This window comes from Epinephelus moara, chromosome 10 (genome assembly GCF_006386435.1).
Source record: "Epinephelus moara isolate mb chromosome 10, YSFRI_EMoa_1.0, whole genome shotgun sequence".
Lineage (NCBI taxonomy): Eukaryota > Metazoa > Chordata > Actinopteri > Perciformes > Serranidae > Epinephelus > Epinephelus moara.
The window spans coordinates 12,870,749-12,891,128 of NC_065515.1; the positions used below are offsets into that span (position 1 = coordinate 12,870,749).

General features: G+C 42.6%; 1 protein-coding gene across 10 annotated transcripts in view; it reads right to left on the minus strand.

Annotated features, from left to right (window-relative positions):
* Nucleotides 1-20,380, minus strand: part of celf5a (cugbp, Elav-like family member 5a) — a 227,463-nt gene that overhangs the window by 18,372 nt on the left and 188,711 nt on the right. For 5 of the 10 annotated variants that reach the window (XM_050055317.1, XM_050055315.1, XM_050055316.1 and 2 more), the window contains exons 6-7: nucleotides 12,823-12,969; nucleotides 4,672-4,816 (exon numbers count right to left, since the gene is read on the minus strand). In XM_050055317.1, coding sequence (XP_049911274.1) covers nucleotides 4,672-4,816; nucleotides 12,823-12,969 — 292 coding nt within the window. Of the gene's footprint in view, nucleotides 1-4,650; nucleotides 4,817-12,822; nucleotides 12,970-20,380 lie in introns of all 10 variants that reach the window. The other 5 variants (XM_050055308.1, XM_050055310.1, XM_050055311.1 and 2 more) reach the window with 2 other exon arrangements.

The following is a 20,380-nucleotide window of genomic DNA, read 5'->3' on the forward strand; positions in this document are numbered from 1 at the left end:
ACTTGTGTGACATGAAGTAAGCATGCAGGCGTTACTTTTCTCCTTGTGTACGCTGTTTTTAAATAGCCTTGCACCTACGTGATATGTGTATAATTATTCACTCAACTCTTTATTGCACATTGACATCGCGATGACAGTAAAAAAAAAATATATAAAGTGCAGCAACAGGCAAAACTACACACCTCTCTACCTTTCCATCACAACAACACCTCTATGGATAAAAGCTTCCTCCGAACCGCTGGTCAATTGTGTTGGACACAGAAAAAACACTCGTTTCCAAGAATACAAACCCATAAAACACACATTAATTCCTTGTAATGTTAACAATACTAATAAAATATTTGTGATTCATCTTCAGCTAATGTCAAGACTGAACTCTGTAAAAACTTGAATCATTAACCTTCAGCGTCAAATACAAAACAGGGCAATAAACTAAATACAATTTCCACACAGCCAAGCCTCCACTGCTGTCTGCTCCACTCTCAAGGCTAAAGTACATACAATGCATTGACCATACCAATGTGCCTGACTTTCAGATCCCTGAGCAGAGCAGCTGGGCAGCTTGTGAAGCTCTGCTGCTCGTGCGAAGCTCACTTTTGCTTACACGCATCAGATTCAGGCTGCCCGAGAACTGTGGCTGTGCACTCTGAAAGTACTGGCACGCACAGGGAACAAGGATACCTTTGGCTGTCACAGAACTGCTCACTTGTGCTCCTGGGAGTTGTTACGATTCTGACGCAATAAGGCTGATTTAAACTGAAAGGAGGAACATTTGTATTGGAGGGACAATGGTCCTTTGTGCGACGGGACGTGTTTCTAAGTTGATATCTTCTCCCTTAAAGATAAGATTACTGTAAAAGTAATCTTGGGGAAGGTAATGTCTTAAAAAAAAAGCAGCTACAGTGAATGCATTTTTACAGTTTGAGATAGGCTGAAAGCTGGAGGTCACAGCATCAATTAAGACACACAGGTGTTCATTTCCCCAGCTGTTTCATCTGGCTCCGAACAGACTACAGCGCTGTGCTGTTCCAAATAGCTTGGATGTGATACGTCAGTCATAGCAGTGAATCTCCAGGATTCTCATTCATTCTCATTAGCTAAGTCACCACCATGCAGTGCTGCTTTTTGAATTTTGTTTTCAGCAGGTTAACTTCTAACCTTATCTGCCCTTCGTATTTGTTTGTATTACACTTGGCCATTAAATATCAAATGTCTGTATCACATGTATGATGCGTCGTGGAGGACAGGTGCACATATTGAGAAAGATCACCATGTCAAACAGCTCATTAGTTTCATGGTGTTTGCCACCATGGCAGTGTTCTGCATCGATGGTGTAACCATGCTCGAATCCAGCGGGGATGTTGTGGCACATCTAGCCTGCCTGTGAGTGGGCTGTGTCTGGCTGTGGAGCATCTGCAGTGTACTTTGTCTAATATGTACTTGCGCATGTACATCTTCAGCACCATGCAGCAGAACATTAGAGCGACTTTGATTACATACTTCTCACATCCTAACAAAGCATCCTTGACAAGATGTGTTCCTCACCACATACACCCAGCAGGATCTGCATCTCCCTCCATTCTTCCCTTCCTCTCCTCCCTCACCCTCTTTATCCACCTCTCTCTTTCTCTTTCTTCCTGTTCCTCCAGCTCTGCCTCTCTCTCTCCCTTGTTTTGTTTAACTTTTATTTCTTCTGCAGCGCTCAGGGAGCGGCACCTGGTGAACATTATTTTCAAAAAGCATCATCATGCATCATTGTAAGGATACATGCTCTAATCAGCTGAGCCATCTGGCAAACGGCTTATGCACCATCAAGCTTAAATGCTTTGCATCTGTTGATCAAATGGATGTCTCATTGTTTTCAGAGTAACACCCTTAACCTCTGAACCTCTTTGTACTTCGGCTCGCTGTCACAAACAAGATTTTTTATGCTGCGGAGGTTGTACTGATCATTTAAAAAAAAGATTAATGCCACACATTTACCACAAGATCAGGCCGTTTTTTTGCATCTGTTAAGCTACTATTAGAGCTTTATGTTAACACATAGCCGTGTAGGTGATTCAGAAAGGTGGTAGTCTAGCTGTCAATGCCGATTGCTCTCATTTGGGAAGGAAAGGGGACATTAACCTTTCTGCCTTTTATGCCTTAGTACATCTGACACAGCAGCCAAATGTCAGAATTTATAGATTTGTTTTGAGCGCTAATTTGGTTGATGAGAAGACCTAATGCATAAATTACACCTCTGTCGAAGCAGAGAGGCACTCTGCTCCAGGACCCTAAAAACAGATTCTGATATTACAATGAATTATTCCACTGACTCGTGGCAGACATCCTACAGTCTCTCAATAGTGTCAGAGTCTCTTGGCCTACTTATACAGACAGCCTTGCCAGTAATGTTATGTATTCCTTCAATGAACTCTAAATAAGTCATAGCCACAAGTGTGAAAAGGGAGAGAGAAAATAGCTGTGTATACCAAAGCAGCAAGCTCCACTACCACTCCTGCAGCTGCTGGCAGCCACACTCAAATTAATGAATGAAGAAAGGGGAAATAAAACATTTCATATTTATGATAGTCCTTGAGAATTCACGAAAGCCATGCTTTCTCTCAAGGATTAATAATATATTACATTCAATAATAAAAGGTAATCAGTCGGCTGTAGCTTACACAGAAGCATGTCCAAAAGCAGATAAATGGCACCACTTCACACATCAGATTCACAGACTTACAGGCACTCGCTTCTCTTCCTTTCCTCCTGTCTCTGTATGACAAGCACAAACATATTTTTTTCTTTGCCTGAGCCAAGTTTTTAGCTCCTGGCACTGCCAATTGATACAAAATTGCCTTAAATTTCCCTATACAGAGGTAGTTTTGTTTAGCTTTTACAGAATATCTAACAAAATTCAGCAATGTTTCTTTGAGAGAAAGGCACTGATTTGGCTTTTTGAGAGGCTTCGGTTCAAACGAGACACAAAAACAGCACAAACAATACAATCAGACTGGAGGACAATGCCTCCAATACACATACACATACACACACACACACACACACACACACACACACACACACACACACACACACACACACACACACACACACACACACACACACACAAAGAGACCGAGTTCCTTGCAATGCGGTTGCACAATCTTTCATCAGCACTATTGTGTTGCAAAATATAGGTATGCATGCAGAACACAAAGATCTGAATTGCCATACTGTCAGTGCTTTACCCATCAAAATAAGAGGCTTCTCAGCAAGACTGAGCTCCACTTTTAATCACTGTCTCTGATTGATTATGCCCGCCCAAAAGTGCACACTTTGCACTGAAAACATCACCGTGAAAATTTGACAAATGAATCCCCTCTCTAGATATATTGCCCGATGTTGGAAATTATTGCAGATGCACTGTACACACGCTCCATCATCTCGCTTTATGTACTTGCGTTCATTTGGCTTGAGGTGGACACATGCGTGATTAAAAGGTTAATAAGGGTCCTGTCGCATTGATTCCCGCACCTGGTCTGCTGTCTGTCTTGTTTATTTTAATTCAACTGACAGTTGTGAAGTAAGTAAAGCAGAACCAAACAGGATTTGTACAATAAAACTGTCCTCTCTTTGTGTGCGCGGATGAAGAAGTGAACAGAATACCAACTTGAGAGAATATTTTTCTTCCCCACAGGAACCACAGTGCAGAGAGAATTTGATATAGTGCAGCAAGTTTGTAGTACGGATCCCTATGATGGCTATAAAGAAAATCTAAAATAGGCCTTGTTGCACTGATGGCAGTTCCCTCTCTTGCACTGATTGGTTTAAAGTTACCAAAGTCATCACCTTAAAAACTCAATACTGCAGTGTTGACAAAGTAGGTGAGCGGAGCACAACAAAGACTTGGATACTGTATTATTTATTTCGGCTCATGCTTTTGTTGAGTGGAGAATCTTGAAGTTTCCTCTGTCTCAAGGAAAATGAAGCACTGCTGAATAAGCAAATGTTATGCAGTGGGTAGGTATTTCAAAGTCCTTCCTTTTCCTCTGTAATGTATCTGCATAGGAGGTGTTTGTTATGGAAAACAAAACCAACTGCATGCAGATCATGCACAAGTGCTTCAAAGCACAAGGTCAAAATACTACGGGGAAATTAGCGCCTTATCTGTAAACTTACTTATTGATATTCCTTATTCTGCCGCGACGATCCCCAAATATTTTCTGCATTCACAAACAGCATAAACATGCAAATTCAATTGACTGCACTTTTTCATCTTGGTCGCTCTTTCTCTCCAGTGGAATCATTTTTGAATAGCAGTAACCAGGCGCCCTTCCTTTTGGCCTTGCTGCAGCTCTATCTTTTTTTTTTCTATTCTCACACACACACACACACACACACACACACACACACACACACACACACACACACACACAGATATGCAAATATTCCCACAGACATGATCAGAAACACAAGTTGACCTGCAAGAACCTCGCTGGCATGTACAGATATACACACCCACGCAAAACCTACACACACTAACAGTAAGACATTAACACAAGCACACAAGAGGCCCTGCTCGTAGCATCGCTGGCCCACCCTCAACCCACAAACACACACACATACACACCCACAAGAGGAAAGGGAATGAAACTAAGTGCTCACCCAGGGCTTGATGAAACTCACCCGACACCGGGGTCATGGGGGTGGGTGGGAGGCTGTTGATGTTGAGCGCCCCCATCTGGTGGATCTGTGTGGCGGGGAAAGCCACACTAGGCGTGAGGTAACCTCCGTGGCTTGCTGCCATGATGGCTGCCTGCTGCTGCATGAGCTAAAGAAGAGGGACACGGAGAGATGGGTGGAGGAAAGGAGGGCCGGATGGGGTGTGTGTGAGAGAGCAGGAGGGAGAACGGGGTGCGAGAGAGGTGAGGGGAGGACAGATGGTAATGAAAAATATAGTAAGTTGGGAAGAAGTCAGACAAAGACGGGAGAAAGGGGGGCGAGAGAGGAGAGAGAAACATAGCAAGGGTAGAACAGAGGGAGGGATGTATGTTGAGGTTGATGGATGGATAGTGCATGGGAAGTACAGAGAAAGTAGAGCGGAATAAAAGAAAGGGAAGAAAAAAGAAGCCTGTCAACCTATGTTTAGTGAATCTGTCTATCCTCCCAGCAGGAAGCCTGTCACCAGCTGCAGAAACGATTTAATAGCTGTCTGTTGGGCTCATACAAATCAAGGCATTGACATGTGGACATTATCTCTGTGCTCAGGGAACAGGCAAAGTTTGCAGAAGAGTTGCGATGCTTTTTCCTTACAATTGTCAAACTTCACAACACTCTGTTTTGGCTGTATGGAAATGCCACAGACGTCTCATTTTCTCCTCTGTTTTTCCCTGGCCGCATCTCTACATTTCCTAATGTATTTGTAATGACTGCTGCTTGTAGCCTGACATTCAGCCAGAGTTTAAAATTAGCTTTGTTTTATAATTCAGTCAGAAACCACCAGGCCTGTCTCTGGGCTAGTTTTGCCAAATTTAGAAGGCGTTTTGCGAACGAAATACATTTGGGGTTAGTGCTTTATTAAATGACCAGTTTTTGCCACTGAAAAGTCATTTTGGAGACAAACATTTGCCAAACAACATTGTGGACTCTGCTACGTCTGCTCTGAGGTGTCACTGAATCCAGACCCTGAGTCATTGAAACAATATTTATGAAGCAGGCGTAGCAAGCAACTCAGATTCCAGACCGTGTTAGTAATACAGTATGTTAGTCAGAAAATTTAAATGGCAGTCGATTTTCACCCGTTGGACAATCCCACAAAGAGATAAAATCAATAGCCTTTCATTCACTCTGCATTTCTACTTAGCATGAAGTGAGAAGTGGGAGCTGAAACTATTTTCCATCAAATGCAGCCCACAGAGTGTTTATTCATGCTCGCATGCACCGCTGCCCTGCACTGCGCTCACACACACACACACACACACACACACAAACACAAGCACACACACAACATGCATGAAGAGCGATAGAGACTATTTGAGTTTCCGCACTCAGCTTAAATTCTCCCTGTGCAAACCACGTGCTGAATGCCTAATTCAGAAGAAAATCCATCACTGTACAATGGCTTTTGCAGCTTGTGAACCAGCGGGTTTATCTAGGGAATCGGCAATCTTTTGCTGGCTATGTAGCTATGCAGACCTGTGTGGTATAGGAATACAAACACAGCTGGGCCAACCTTTTACCCCTGTCTCTGCATCCGTTTAATACTGCATAGCTGCTGTGTGTCAGGGGAGCTGCTGATGGCCGTGGCCTGAGAATGACTCGTATAAGCAGAAATCAAACTCTTCTGCCACTGGCACTAATGCTAATGACGATATTGTGAGACACTGAAGGTATAGAATGCCACTCTGCTTGTATTTGCATGGGGACCCTGCAACAGGAAAGCCAATTATTTTCCCTCAGTGCCCCTGTCAGGTAACCTGAAAGCTGCTGTCCCGCTGTAGAATGCCCAGCGCTGGCATCTCATCCATTAGCCACATGCCTTGCCACTGCTATCTATTAACGCCTTTTGTCATTTGCATAATTTCAACGTGACAAATGGGAATCATCCATTCCTTTCCAAATAAGATGAATTGAGCCTTTAAGGGGGCATAGCTGCGAAAGACGGCAAAGGAACAAGAAACTAAACAAAAGCAATGACACAGAAACAAACAAAGAGGTCTAGAGGATCTGGGGCTCCCTTGCTTTGGCAATGCTGTGACTGCCCCCCTATTAGGATGTGAACAGGGTTGGACTTCAGGATGAAGGGTCTGACTGGGCTGGCATTACAGAATAAATACACTGTCACACCACTCACAGTTTTTTTTTTGTCTTTTCTCTGGCTCTGCTCGCTGCTTTCAGCCAGGACTGGGGACTTAGGGCTGACTCTAATAAGCTTGCAGCCTATTCGTTGTGGTCCTTGTGGCCTTATACAAGCTACAGGCCTGGATGGAGTAATAATGGAGTGGGAGTAAAGACTACCGTTTCCAGAATACTAGCCCTCGCTCCCAGTGCATGTTTTAGATAAAGCAATCCTTAATGCCATCCGTCAGATTGTCATGGATAACAACTCTGGCATTCATTGATGCTTCGTTCCAAATTAAAATGTAGCAAATTGGAAACCCAAGCATGTAATTACGTTGGAATGCAGTGGTTAATACAAACTGGCTCTGATAAAAAAAAAAAAAAATAAAGCGCAAAAAGCAGAGTGGTTATGTTGACAGAGATATTCAAAGTCGTTCCATTTTACTTTTCATATGCTTTTTTTCCTTCTTTTTCGAAATTTCAAAGGCATTATATTCAAAAGCCATTCCCGTTTCTTTATTTATGCACTACCCAGCAGATAGCAAATGTCTGCGGTAGAGAATGAGCAGAACTGAGTCTTCATCATCACAGACACAACCTTTTCTGCTTCCACTTGAAAAGAAAGGAAGAGGGAAGAAAAGGCAGACAGAAACAAGGGGGACAAAAGAGAAGCGCGTGAGATGAAAGGGAGCAAAGAAAGTTGCCCGGGCTCCAGCAGCATTCATTTAGTGTCAGACATCTGCTTTTTTATTGCAACCTGATGGCATTACTCTCCCCTGGTGCCAGCAGGCAATCACCTCTTTATCACATGGCAATTATCTCTGTAGCGCTGCTCTGTGACTCGCTGACTCTCAGCACTGTCACATGTGACCCCTTATAGCCCAACCAGCCGGGGAGGGGAGGGGGGGGAGAGAGAAAGAGACAAAGAGAGGCAAAGAGGGAGAGAAAGAGAGAGGGTGAAAGAGGTTGAAAAAATGAGAGAGAGAGGGAGACAGTAGGTCAATGAGGTGAACTAAAAGACGGAAGACACAAGACTGAAGCTCAAGGGCCTCATTTGTTACCCCCACGCTGGCAGGCTGTATTTCCACAGAAAGATTTGAATAGGCTTTTTCCATCTGATGCACTTTGTTGAGTGTGTGGAGCTCGTCCTCACAAGTATAATACAGCTAAACCAGGTCACACACACACGCTCCTGTGTGTATGCATGCAGCCAGTTTACAGCACAACTAAATGATGCAGTAATCTGTTACCATCATTTCTCATGTGTGCCGTGTTGCTGTTTGAATACGAGTCCCTCCAACAGGGGGAGATGTTTCCTAATGTGAGTATACAGTCATCATCCTCCCTCTCATCCACCCACACATTGTCACTATTAGCGCCAAGTTAAACCATTTTCTCTCCTCTCATTTATCTATCTCACACTCAGTCCAATGCATCTTTTAGGGAGGCGAGAGGGGCACGGTGCTGGAGGCGCCTTTAAATCTAAAACTTCTCTCTTGTCCCCCGACACAGCATGTAGTCCTCCACCTAAAGAGACCAAGGGAAGCTAAAATGGCTGTCTTCACAGGGAGACATGGTTTTAGGAGACGGGGGGAGAAAAGTGACTTGAATCAAATCTAATCGTGTACAAATACGATGTTTGTGTCTTGAAGGGGAAATACAAAAGGTAATAAAAGCTGGTTTTATTACTTGCATTCAGCGATTCATGGGAGGACTATTATCACTCACTACTAACGCTGGAATGAAACAAGGAATCTCACTCTCTCGCTCTCCTTCCGCTTGTGTTTTATGAAATCACCTTTTTGCAAATAGGATGTCTCCTGTCAGAGCACACCAGTGTCTGTGTCTATCGTGAAAATGGCACATTTCTCATTTTTGGCATATGTTGTCAGTGTTGTACCCCTCCAATTTGTGTTCAGAGCCCCCTCCTTCTCCTGGTTTGACTAAAATCCAATTTACTGGCTGTCAGCTCAACTCTATAATCCTATCCACTGCTGTAGTGGAGAGGTACCTCTTTGAATTTACCATTTACTGTACTCCCTGGTTATAGCTATATATACCATCTCTCCCCACGTCTGTATTCTATACTGTGCCACCTCCTCTTCTCTTGGCCAGTGTATATGGAGAGTGGGCGAACGTGTAGTGTGTCTTTGGAGATAAAGTCCTTTTTGTGTCACTGCAGGTTTTTCGTCTTGGGGGAATATGTGTAGTTTATCTTGCAGTAAAGAAACATTTGTCGTATCACTTCAGCACATTCCCGGTGGCTACAGGGGAATCAGGGCTGCGCACCATGTACATGCAGCCAGCACCAATGACTGTAATGTAATCATAACCGCTGCACAAGCAGGACACCCACACTAAAGATAACTAATATTTCCCTTTATTCCACATTATTGCGTACCTAGCAGTCCGAACCGGTATTTAGACTCATTAAATAAGTCTTTAGCGAGATATGAAAACAAGAGCCTTGGTGATAATCCATTACTGCCTCTTGTGCACTCATTACTTTATCAAAAGTTGGGCTGAGTTTATCTCCAAGGTTGCCTTGCCTCTGAGTTCCTCCACCAACTCACTTTATTTAGCTAAATTCATTATATGCAGGTGCATGGCACCCACAGTCTGTGTGATTCATAATACTAATACAAGGAGAATCTCACCTTCACTAACATCATTCATGCTGTATAATCTTTGTGTCGAGAAACCACATACGTGCAATTTCTCCTTTAGATTTAATGGTAATTGATTCTCTCTAATGCTGAAGTATCCCCCGTGCCCTTGTTACTTTCACTCGGAACTCAATTTCCTAGCATCATCCTGCTCTTTGTCATATTATATATGTGTATGAAGAAGAGAGAGGGAGAGAGGAGAGCGAAAGAAAGAACATTTGCTGCGCAGTGCGTGTGAGTGTGTACACTCTTGTGTGCGTCTGTATGAGTCGACACGGGTCTCTGCCACAGTAAATAAGAGTCATGGCCAACCTGAGCAGGGCACAATGGTCTCCCCGCAGACCACCACTGCCTCCACCACCCCTTAAACATTTGCATTTCTCCACATTTCCTGGGAAAGGGCTGCATTTCATGAATGGTAATGAAGGTGGGAGTTTTACTGGGGAGAGCACAAGAGATGGCCTCGCAATTACTCTGGGATGGTCAATTTGCACATTTCACACTGGGTCCCATGGCTGTGATGTGAAAATGAGGGAAATGGATAAGCCCCCAAGACCTGGCTAACGTCAACAATTAATCCTGGCATTTAGAAACAGCAAGAAATATAGAACTCTAACATCCAAATAAGTACAGGAAAAACTGAATTTGTGTTCCTCCTTCTCTGTAAATAAATACTCTGCTGATGTTTATGTGTATTTATGCAGTGTGTTGTGACAGAGGCCCAGGTTTTTATCTCAGCGCTGGATGGAAAGCTTTTCTTAAATTCATTTTAGCCTGCTTCAAGTAGGCTGTGCGTGTGTGCATGCGTGTGCACGTGAAAGCGTACGTGTGTGTGCTCTGCCTCAGCAGGAAAGAAGAAAGTTTGTGTGCAGATAAGTTGCCGATGGAATATTCTGAGTCAACTGTGGCCCCTGAAGCATCTCATGGGCCCAGAGGGAGGGACAGGGGGAGGGAGAGGGGAAGGGTAGAGAAGCAGTGTGATAGAGGGTAGAGGGGGCGCATGGTGAGAGGGGCTGCATAGGCTGTCTGAACTCATCAAAGAGCCAGGGGTCTGCTGTGTGTGTATGGTGCCATGCCCTGAGGGGGGGTACGGTGGGCGGGGGTGGGAGGGCAGAGGGAAGCTGATGAAGGGGGTTGGAGGGTACGAGCTAACTAAATGTGTGTGTGCCTACGTGCTGTGGGTAGTGAAAGCCTGAAAGTAATGGCATAGCAGCTCTGCTTAAGGACGAAGAAGTGGTGCTGATGGAAGTGATGATAGTTTGGCAAGCTAATTTTCACCTGCGACAACTTCTAGCAAGCAGGGATCAAAACACAGAGAAGAGCACAAACGCAAAGTATCTCTGTGTGCTGAAATTCAGCTCCGGGTATCCTGGGTGAAAATACCTGATGTGTGTTTGGACCAAATAAAAGGCAAACTAAAGGTCAAATGTAAGAGTTAAATTGTACGTCCCATGTGTGATGTGTTTTACCACTCCCTACCTCAGCAATACACTGAGCGAGCCAAAGGGGATTACAGGTCAAATAAAAATGATATGCTTGGTACTAATTAGCAAACACGGGTCAGCATCAACTGCTGCAGTCACGATAAATTCAATATATTTGGTAAAAGCCACTATGAGTCAAATTTTTATGTTATCTTTCAAGTAACTCAGATTTTATGAGTTTTGTAACTACATTTTGTAGAAAAAGAAGACCATTGAGAAGGTTAGCAAAGCCAATGTGTTGCTTTCAGTCCATTTATCTCACTTTCCCAAGGCTGGATCAATATAAAAGGGCTTTTCTACACATAATGGCTTTAAACATATTGGCTACATCAAATGTAGCTTCTAAGACTCTTTATGTTGGTAAGGCTGGTGGAATTAAAGTTTAAAGATGCATGTATTTAAATCTGCAATAACAACCTGCTAGGCACTTGGGCGCAGCAGAAACAAGGTGTAAACACTGACATAGCATTAGGGCCCTGACACACTGAGCCGTTGGTCAGTGTAAAGCCGCCATTGAGCGTCTGTCGCCCTGACTTTGGCATTGTGTCCAGCAACACTGGCACTAGTCAGCCCCTGTCTGCTTAATGATTGTTGAATTGGTGTCGGAGATGGCGGAGCACGTCGTTGAGAGAAATTACTCTGATTGGCATTTCAGATCTGCACAAGACCAGAAACAAAAGTAAGGAAAGCAAACAAACGACTAAAGTCAAGAGGGAGAGAGATCCGAACAAATTTGTCATTTTAAGTAACATTATTTTTTTTGCCACTGATCTCTTAAGCAGAAATGTTTCGTAATTGCCTTCGGTACTGTTCACGGTAAATATCCATTGTTTTTTCAACACTGATTTGTGATGTTAATGTGCTAACAGGCTAACTTGCGTCTTGAAATCATCCTATTGGCCTTCTGCTTTCCCTTTGTGAATGACAAATGCAGAAAACAGCTGTCTGCTGCTATAGAGTTATTTCTTCTCATGCAGATGCAGGACGTAAATGCTAGTATGGCTGTAGTCTTTGCGATGTGTTCAAGTGGAATTTTTTTTTGTCAAGATACAGGTGATGTGAGGTGATGTAACAGTTGGCCTTCATTGGCACTAGTTCTTTGATGTCGGTTTAGTGTGTCTGGGCGTTTTAGTCAATATGGCAAACTAGTTAGCACATGTATCTCCTGGATATATAGCAGCATACGGAGTCATTTAGAGAGTTTTTGGCTACGCACGAAGCCCAATATTTGCTTGTGTTTGATCTCCACCAACTGTGTTATCTATCTCTTTAGGTGCTAAATGCTCCACTGTGTTCACCAGCTAGCTGTGAACATTGTGTGTCTGCAATTTGGTATTGGATAGGCAGTGTACAATATGTTTTTAGAGGTATTACTGACAAAAAGGACTGCCGACTACAACTGTAATCAACGCTGAAAGCACTGAGAGTGAACCAAAACAGTGAAAGCCATAAAACCAAAATACTTAGCTGAAAGACGATGAACGCTCCGTAGAGCTGAGGGGACCTGCAAAGTCTACTGATAATTCTCTGTGGGATTTGACCCTTAGGAGCGACACCTTTCACATACACTCCGTCATTTAATCCATAATTAAAAAATAATTGTTCGATCAAACTTAAACTTACAGAACTTTATAGAACAAGGTGAGTTAGCAGCATCCCAACATCTGGACAGTTTCAGATTCAGTGAGTAAAAATGTAAGAAACCATTCCAATCAACTGTGTTGCAGTTTCATTCCCATGTGTGTCTGCTGCGTAGTATATGTAATCAGCCGGTAAACCATGTTGGAATTTAATATGTTTCCATTTGAGTTCTCCTGTGTGTGCTACATATGTCTTATCCAACTCACCGCATGTGCGTAAGAGCTGTAGGTGCTGAAGGGAAGGGCGATGGCTGGGTTGAAGATGCCAAACTGCCCAACCATCTGCTGCATACGTCTGATGGTGCGCTCCTTGTCTGTGTCGGCAAACTTGACCACCAAGCTGGAGGAAGCACCCTGAGGGGGTAGAGAGAGAACAGAAAATCAGAGGAGAAAACAGTGCGGACACTTAACCCTGATTTACTTCGAGCACCTTTAACGCCAACACTCGCGCAGTCAGTCAACAGCAGGATCACAGTCTTACAGCATCTCATCCTCAATCCCCAAAAGGCTTTGAGCCACTTCAGGAATCATTTGCATATGTGTCTGTTAGGATTTACCATGTATTTAGAGGCAGCCACTAACAAAAGGCTTAAAAAGTCCGATACAAGAGCATGAAGAATGCTATTGGTTATTATTTCTGATTTCTTAGTATGCTGTGTTCATTAGCAACAACAACCGGTGTTAACATCAATATCCAGTGAGATCCTCTAATTGCATGTCAGAGTTTTTTTTGGCATTCTACATGCAACATCATTACACATTTGTATTATTGCAGAGAATCGTGCCTCCGTATTTTGTGGCTTGCATACATAAACATGAACCTAACAGAGATATGTGAGGAATAAAAATATTCTATTTGAGTGAACAGCTCTGTAGGCAGATGTGCAGACAGAAACCTTCCGTTCTTTCAATCAGTGTTTAACATGTACAAAGTCACTCGGGGCAGAGCAGCCTCGCCGTGCATGACATAAATACTTTATATTTTCCCCCGGCTTTCCTCCTCTGGTACAGTACATATATGTAACCTTGGTGTTCCCTCCCGCAGATAAGGTTAAAAGATCTGCAATGTACAATGATTTGAAATAAGAGCTACAATTGGCAGTGGTTGCTATTGACCTTGGTGAGAGTGTTCTTCAAGAAAATGTTGCTTTTTAGGACGATTTCTCTCATTCCACCCTCCCTTTAGCCTCCCTGTTACTTTCTGTGGCTGCGGCTATCCATCCCCTTATCAACACTATTACCTCTTTCTGCAGCCCAATAATGAAACAGCAGGTGTGTCTGCCACACACCCTTCATTAAGAATCTTCAAATGATTTAGCACTACAGTTGACCTTTTGTGTGCTCCGCCTCTCCTCCCCTCTGCGCCCCCAAACTGGCCAATCGATCCACATAAAAGGCCGAAATATTACTCTGATCTGACAGTGTAGAAAGGTTGTGTGTCAGTCACGATAAGAGGCCCCCTGAAATTGATGCAAGATTGTCAATAACAGTGGTGACTGGTGAAGTGCCTGGATTGAAGGTTGGGGGTTGGGGCTTTTAAAGGGCCAAGGGGGTGTTTTCTTGGTTTGCTAGCACTGACTGTTGGACTGTGGGTGAGCAGTTACAAATGGCTGTTATGCTAGCCATGTTACAATTACATATTTCATTATTAAGTTGTTATTTTCCCTTGTTTGCATATTCCTGTGGCCGAGGTCTCAGGAGTTCTGCTAATAAAGACATCTACAGAGATGCTCAAAGACAGGCACTGGACCTTTCGACTGTAGCATATAGATTTTATCCCCTCCCTTTCTCTTTTTTTCCTACTTTTCTCAATATTCCCCCTGGCCCTCTCCTCCTGGCTTGCTCGCTGGTTAAATCACAGGTTTGAAGGATTGTAGGTGAGAGGCCAGTTGGTTAGTTGGCTGCCTGACTAAATGGCTGATTGTCTAGTTAGTTGAGTGATTGACTAACTGGTAGGCTAGTTGGCTAGATGGTTGGCTAACTGGTTGACAGACTAACTGTCAGACTGTCAAGCCGGCTGACATCTGTACTCCGGTCAGCTGAGTGACTAATTGTTTTTGCTGTGTATGATTCTACAATAAACAGGGTAGAAACAAGAGACAGAACAACATAATCTGTAAGAGATTTTCTGTTTCTCAATCTCTTAAAGCAACATCTCATATATTAAAGGGAAAGTTCAATCCAAAAATACATATGTAGTGCTATTTATCATCTAGATTGTTTTGGTGTGAGTTGCCCAAGCGGTTACCTCTGGGGCAGAAAAATACAGCCAAGGTGAAAGTGCCAAAAACTGCAGTTCTTTGAACGGCCACTTGAGGCTGGCTCCCCATAGACCCCAATGTTAAAATACCCAACTTAACAGCAGAAATAGACACGTTTACACAGGGTTCCTACGGCTTTAAGTAAGTAAAATTTAAGACTTTTTAATTTTTAATGCCACACAGAATGAAATTTTTGTTCGGTTTCAGCCATGTTGCAAAATCTTAAATTCATTGAATTTGCAGTTCCTAGTGTTGGTCAGGGAACAGTGACAACTAGCTCACAGAGACTGCTCTGAGCATCCCAGCCAAAAACGAAATATGAGTGTTGCCGATTCCCCTATTCTGATCTGTGTAACATTTACGTGAGAGAATATTCAAAAATATATATATTTAAAATAACATGTTACCAATTATTTTGATTGATTAATCCATCAATTAATCGAGTGATTAGATAACGAACACTTCTTCATATTACAGAGTAACGGTAAACATAAAAAAAGAAAATAAGTCAGGTCTCTAAACAACGTATTGCTGTCCTTAAAAAACCCCCAAAAGAATTCACACATTTTTATTGCTTAAACTGCCTACAAGTTTGCTACAAGCTTTTTGGGATACTTTATACATCACTGTGTGTGTGCGTGTGTGTGTGTGTGTGTGTGTGTGTTTGAGAGAGAGAGAGAGAGAGAGAGAGAGAGAGAGAGAGAGAGAGAGAGAGAGAGAGAGAGAGATCATAATAATAATACCATGAAAGGAGCTCAGGCTTTCACAAATTGACTGCAGCATCTTATTTTCTGTAGTAATGTTCCTTACTTAGGTCAGTTTTGCTCAAGAAAAAAGGCACAGTAAAAAAAATACATAACCAGCAACCATATTGATTTACAGTCTTAAGACGGAAACCTAACTGATTTTCAAACGGCTTTGTGTCACAAGTGTGGGCAGTGTGTGCACATAAACAGTGTTTGGCTTTCCTCCGTGCTGCCCCAGAGCTTCTCGCTCATTCACCAGTGGGGGTCCCCGGGTTTCCCGTCACCTGGTGCTTTTGCCAGCGGATGAACAAGGAGCTCAAGGCGCTGGCAGCCTGGAGGAAGGCTTATGTTAATACTAACGTTAATGTTACCTTGTGTCGGGTCTGCACCATGGACTGGATGTGTTCAGTTGAGATGCTGAAGTATTGATGTCGTGCTATTGTGGTACGCTAGTTCAGTTTTACAATAGACACTCTATACAGAGTTTTTGTTTTGTTACAGCTTGAAATTATCTCAGACTTTTGTCATTTTCTCTGGTCCATCTCTTCTCTTTGCCTCTCCCTTTTTTGTCTCTGTCATTTTGCAATTTGCACTATCAAATCACGTCTTCTATACTGAGCAAGAATGTTTTAGCTATCTTCTTTTAGTCACCTGTCCAGAGTGTTAGCACACTGTGCCACAGCAATAATCATCCACGTCAAACACAGTACAGTGAAGCTTTGATGCAGATAATTTGCATTAACCATTTTCAGTTTCAGCCCTAAATGCAATTATAAAACAAAAAACAATTTAAATCCCATGTCTCAGCATTTTTGAGACTTGTGAAAGATTGATTTAAGACATTAATACTAAATAAGGTCTTGTTTATAGATTAATAAATTCACTGCCTTTTAATACTTTTGAAGGATCCGTGGGAGCCCTGTTACAGCCTAGTACAAAAACGGTTTTGGTCTTCATAGCTAATGGCCCCCTCATGACAACTTTACAGGGGGTGAATTTTTATTTTTATTTCACCCGTTTACATTTTATTAAGGCCTAAAGTCAAACCTTAGTAGCAGGTTGTCTGCGAGGCCTCACCTCAGCTTCTCAGTCAGATCTACCCCTCGCTCCGTCCAAACAAGGTCACTTCTGGCTCCAAAAAAAAACTAAGATGGCAACGGCCAAAATGTCGAAGTCAAGGCTTCAAAACAGGAGTCCACAAACCAACTGGTGAACTGACGGTAGCTATGTCCATTATTTTCTAAAGTCTATGGAGATGCCGGGCATTGGAGATATTGGCTATAGAGATGTCTGCCTTCTCTGTGATATAATGGAACTAGATAGCTTGTGGTGCTGGCTGGTGGACCCAACAGCAATGTCTCTTTCAAGAAATCATGACCAAGCTACTAAAGATAATCCATAGACCTTGTTGTGAGCAGTTTCATGTAGAAACGATTTTCTTTCCACCAAACTACACCAACCAACCTACTGCTAGCTCTCCTTGCACCACTGATTTCTGGAAAGAGACAATGCTATTGAGTTTTTCAAATGTTTATATATTTTATTTTTTTACATGCTTTCAGCACCACAAGACGAGTGCCATCTAGTTCCATTATATTCTAGAGAAGGCAGACATCTCTACAGCTGATATCTCCACCATTCAGCAACTCACACCAAAACGATCTAGACTGATAAACAGCGCTGCAGATAAGAGGACAAATATCTATTTTTGACTTTGGGGTGAACTGTCCCTTTAAGACAACGCTCAGTCATTTCAAGGTTAACTCTGGCACAGTTACGGGTTCAGGGTTTGTCTGTTGTGTCTGTCCAGCTTTTTACTATCTGCATCATTAACTTTATTATGAGGTATAACTTTGGGAGAGTCCAGGACAGGGCAGTGCAGGACCAGAATACAGAAGAGATGAGCTAGTACATATTGAATGTTTAAACGGTGGGGGAAAAAAAAGCTATTAAAGGCCTACCCTCTTCAGTAATGAGAGCTGCGTGTTCCTGCTCTGCTTCTCTAACTTTTGGGGAAGGCTGAGTTTTACAATCTGAGAGTATTAAGTTAGAACACTTCTTTTCTAACTGCAATTAAACTGGAGTGTGCCTGCTTAAATGATAGGTACATGGTTTATTGTAAACTGACATGTGTTTGTTTAAGAGCCTTGTGCCTTTCTCTTTCATACTCATGCATGTATGTCCCACTCTCTGCAAAGCTTTTTTCCAAGGAGGTCTATACACTGACTTTGCCCTCCCACTGGTTCTCCTTAGGACACCTGAATCGTATGGCTTATCGGCTAAGCATCCAATGCCAAATTTGTTTATCTCCCAGGTTTTCCCAGTTAGGCCTGTCAGGATATCAGTGAGTAGAATCTCCATCGCTATAAAGAGAGCAGGATGAAGTGTGAAGTAAAAGTCTCATTAAATTTTTAAGCTGCCAAGTGTGAGCAGAATCCCCCTGCCAGGCGGCTCCCAGCTGCCTAGAGAGCCACGAAGGAAGGGGAGTTAAACAGGGAGGATAAAAAAAGGCACTACAGAGATCCAGAACCAAAGGGAGTCTGCTTCTTTACAGTTCCTTCTCATTGCCAAGAAGGCTTGGTGTCCGTATAAGCTGCACGCCCAGCTATACATCCAATACTTCTTTAACTTTAAACATAAGCCAGCTCGCATTAGAAGGAAGACGGATCCTGTGTCCTGTATTGGTATATACATTAGCTGTGTTGGTTTCACATGTTGACAGCGTTAAAGTTGTCCAAGTCTGCATGGGTTAGTCTAACTAAGATTCAGTCTGTTCAAGTGCTAGCACAAAAATAAAAAATAAGATAAACATGATTTCAACATCCTCACAAAAGACACTTTGTCATCAACGCCTGCAAAATGAAAACAGCCTCTTTTAATTAGAATATACTGCCACTAAAGCTGCCTGTTTCTCCACAACATATGGCATCATATTCCAGCCACACTGCTTTCCATAGATTAAAATACAATTTCATATTCAAGGAGTTATGACTTATTATTAAAAATTCATTTAACCAGAGTGGCTCCCTCAGGAACATGAGGGCAAAGCATGTGACGCTCATCTGGACGCCATTTGACATGTTTGTTTTGACAATAGTGTGGGTTTCACATATCTTTATATTTAATAACATCCTAGTTGCCAGAGGAAAATGTTGGCATTGCAAACCACAAATACATTACATTTGTATGTTTCATACATATCATATATCTACATTTCTAGATGACATAGTATATGAGCTGACTTTGTCATCGGGAGGGGGACAGGATGGTGGATGGCGTGACACCTAACCAAGATGCCTGCCAAGCTGCAGACCAATGCTCTAGACCAACAAACAACAAAACAGGCTGTCTTTTGGCGAGTCATCACTGTGCTCTGAGCTGCTTTTTAGCCACCGAACATGGTGTTTTTTAGCCACCTGTCTCTGTTTTTCTAGCAGTTTTTTAGCCATCAAACATGGGTATTCTTAAACCCTTTGTGGTTGATTTTCCAGAGATTTTTAGCCACCAAATGTGGTTGTTTTTTATCGAGACATTCTTGCATTGCCTACTGGGATAAAACCACGAAAAGCAGTTCAGACCAAAGATTAGCGACGAGACAAGTTGAAACAGGCAGCCATTTGCAATATGGCGTTCTGCACATTCTAAAAACCTGCCAGTTCACACCAATGCAATTAGACGAGATGGTGTATCATCTCTATGCAACAATTCTCTGTATTTCCATTCTGATTTTCAGCTTTTCAGGCTTATTTTGTGGCTGACTATAATTTGTAGCTTCTTGAAATATGAATGAGGATAGTGATAGTGAGATACTGGCTACAGATGCATTTGTAGTGGTGATAAAACAGCAAAAAAATATTTAAAAAAAATGAGTATCAGATGGACTATAATCATAATAAATGCACAACAATAATATACATTACCAGTGCCGAATAATCAGTCAATGAGAATGTGTGTGTGGGGGGGTCATAAGCACATACAGCCAGCAGCAGCAGCAACCCACCATCCCACATCGACACAACCTGAGGATAAAAACGAAACAGAAAAAAACAGGGCTCGGCAGGGACGGAGTACCAGCAAGCGAACACGTTGTCTGTGGTCATTTTGACTTGACCGGTGGACTTCACCACAAGCTGCCTGGCTGTTAAAACAGGTGATGTGCTTTATGTTATAAAACCAGCCACAGGTGATTTGACCAACTGAGTTGCAGGTGACACCATCAGCCGGCTTGAGTCGATCTCAGACTGGCTGGTTCACACTGCTGCAACTTTTCTCTGCAACGTTCTAAAACGGTTTAATCTTGCCGCAATATCTTTGGTCTGAACTGGGCTTAAGCCAACACACAATCTTGTTTTTTGTGCCTAAACCTTCAAACACATTAACCACAGTGTTGTTTAAAAACAAAGAAACCTTAAGCAGGAACATATGCCACATAATAACCTACAAATGTAATGTATCCTTGGTTTTGCAGAAACGTACATTTTTCCTGGCAATTGGGTTGATAACAAATTTCCCTCCGTCACATTCAGAATTATGAGTTATCCATTGTTCCCCCCCTGGGTGCTTTAGTGATGCTCCATATACAGTTAAGAACTGCACTATATATCTTATAATTTATGCCCTTTGCACGATACCATTCCACGCTTATTGTACTGATAAGGCATTACCACCCACAGAATCATAAATACACATCCTCTTTGAGCTTGGCTAGTAAAATAATGGATGACTGTAATCTATTAGGTTATTAGAATGTAAATTGGC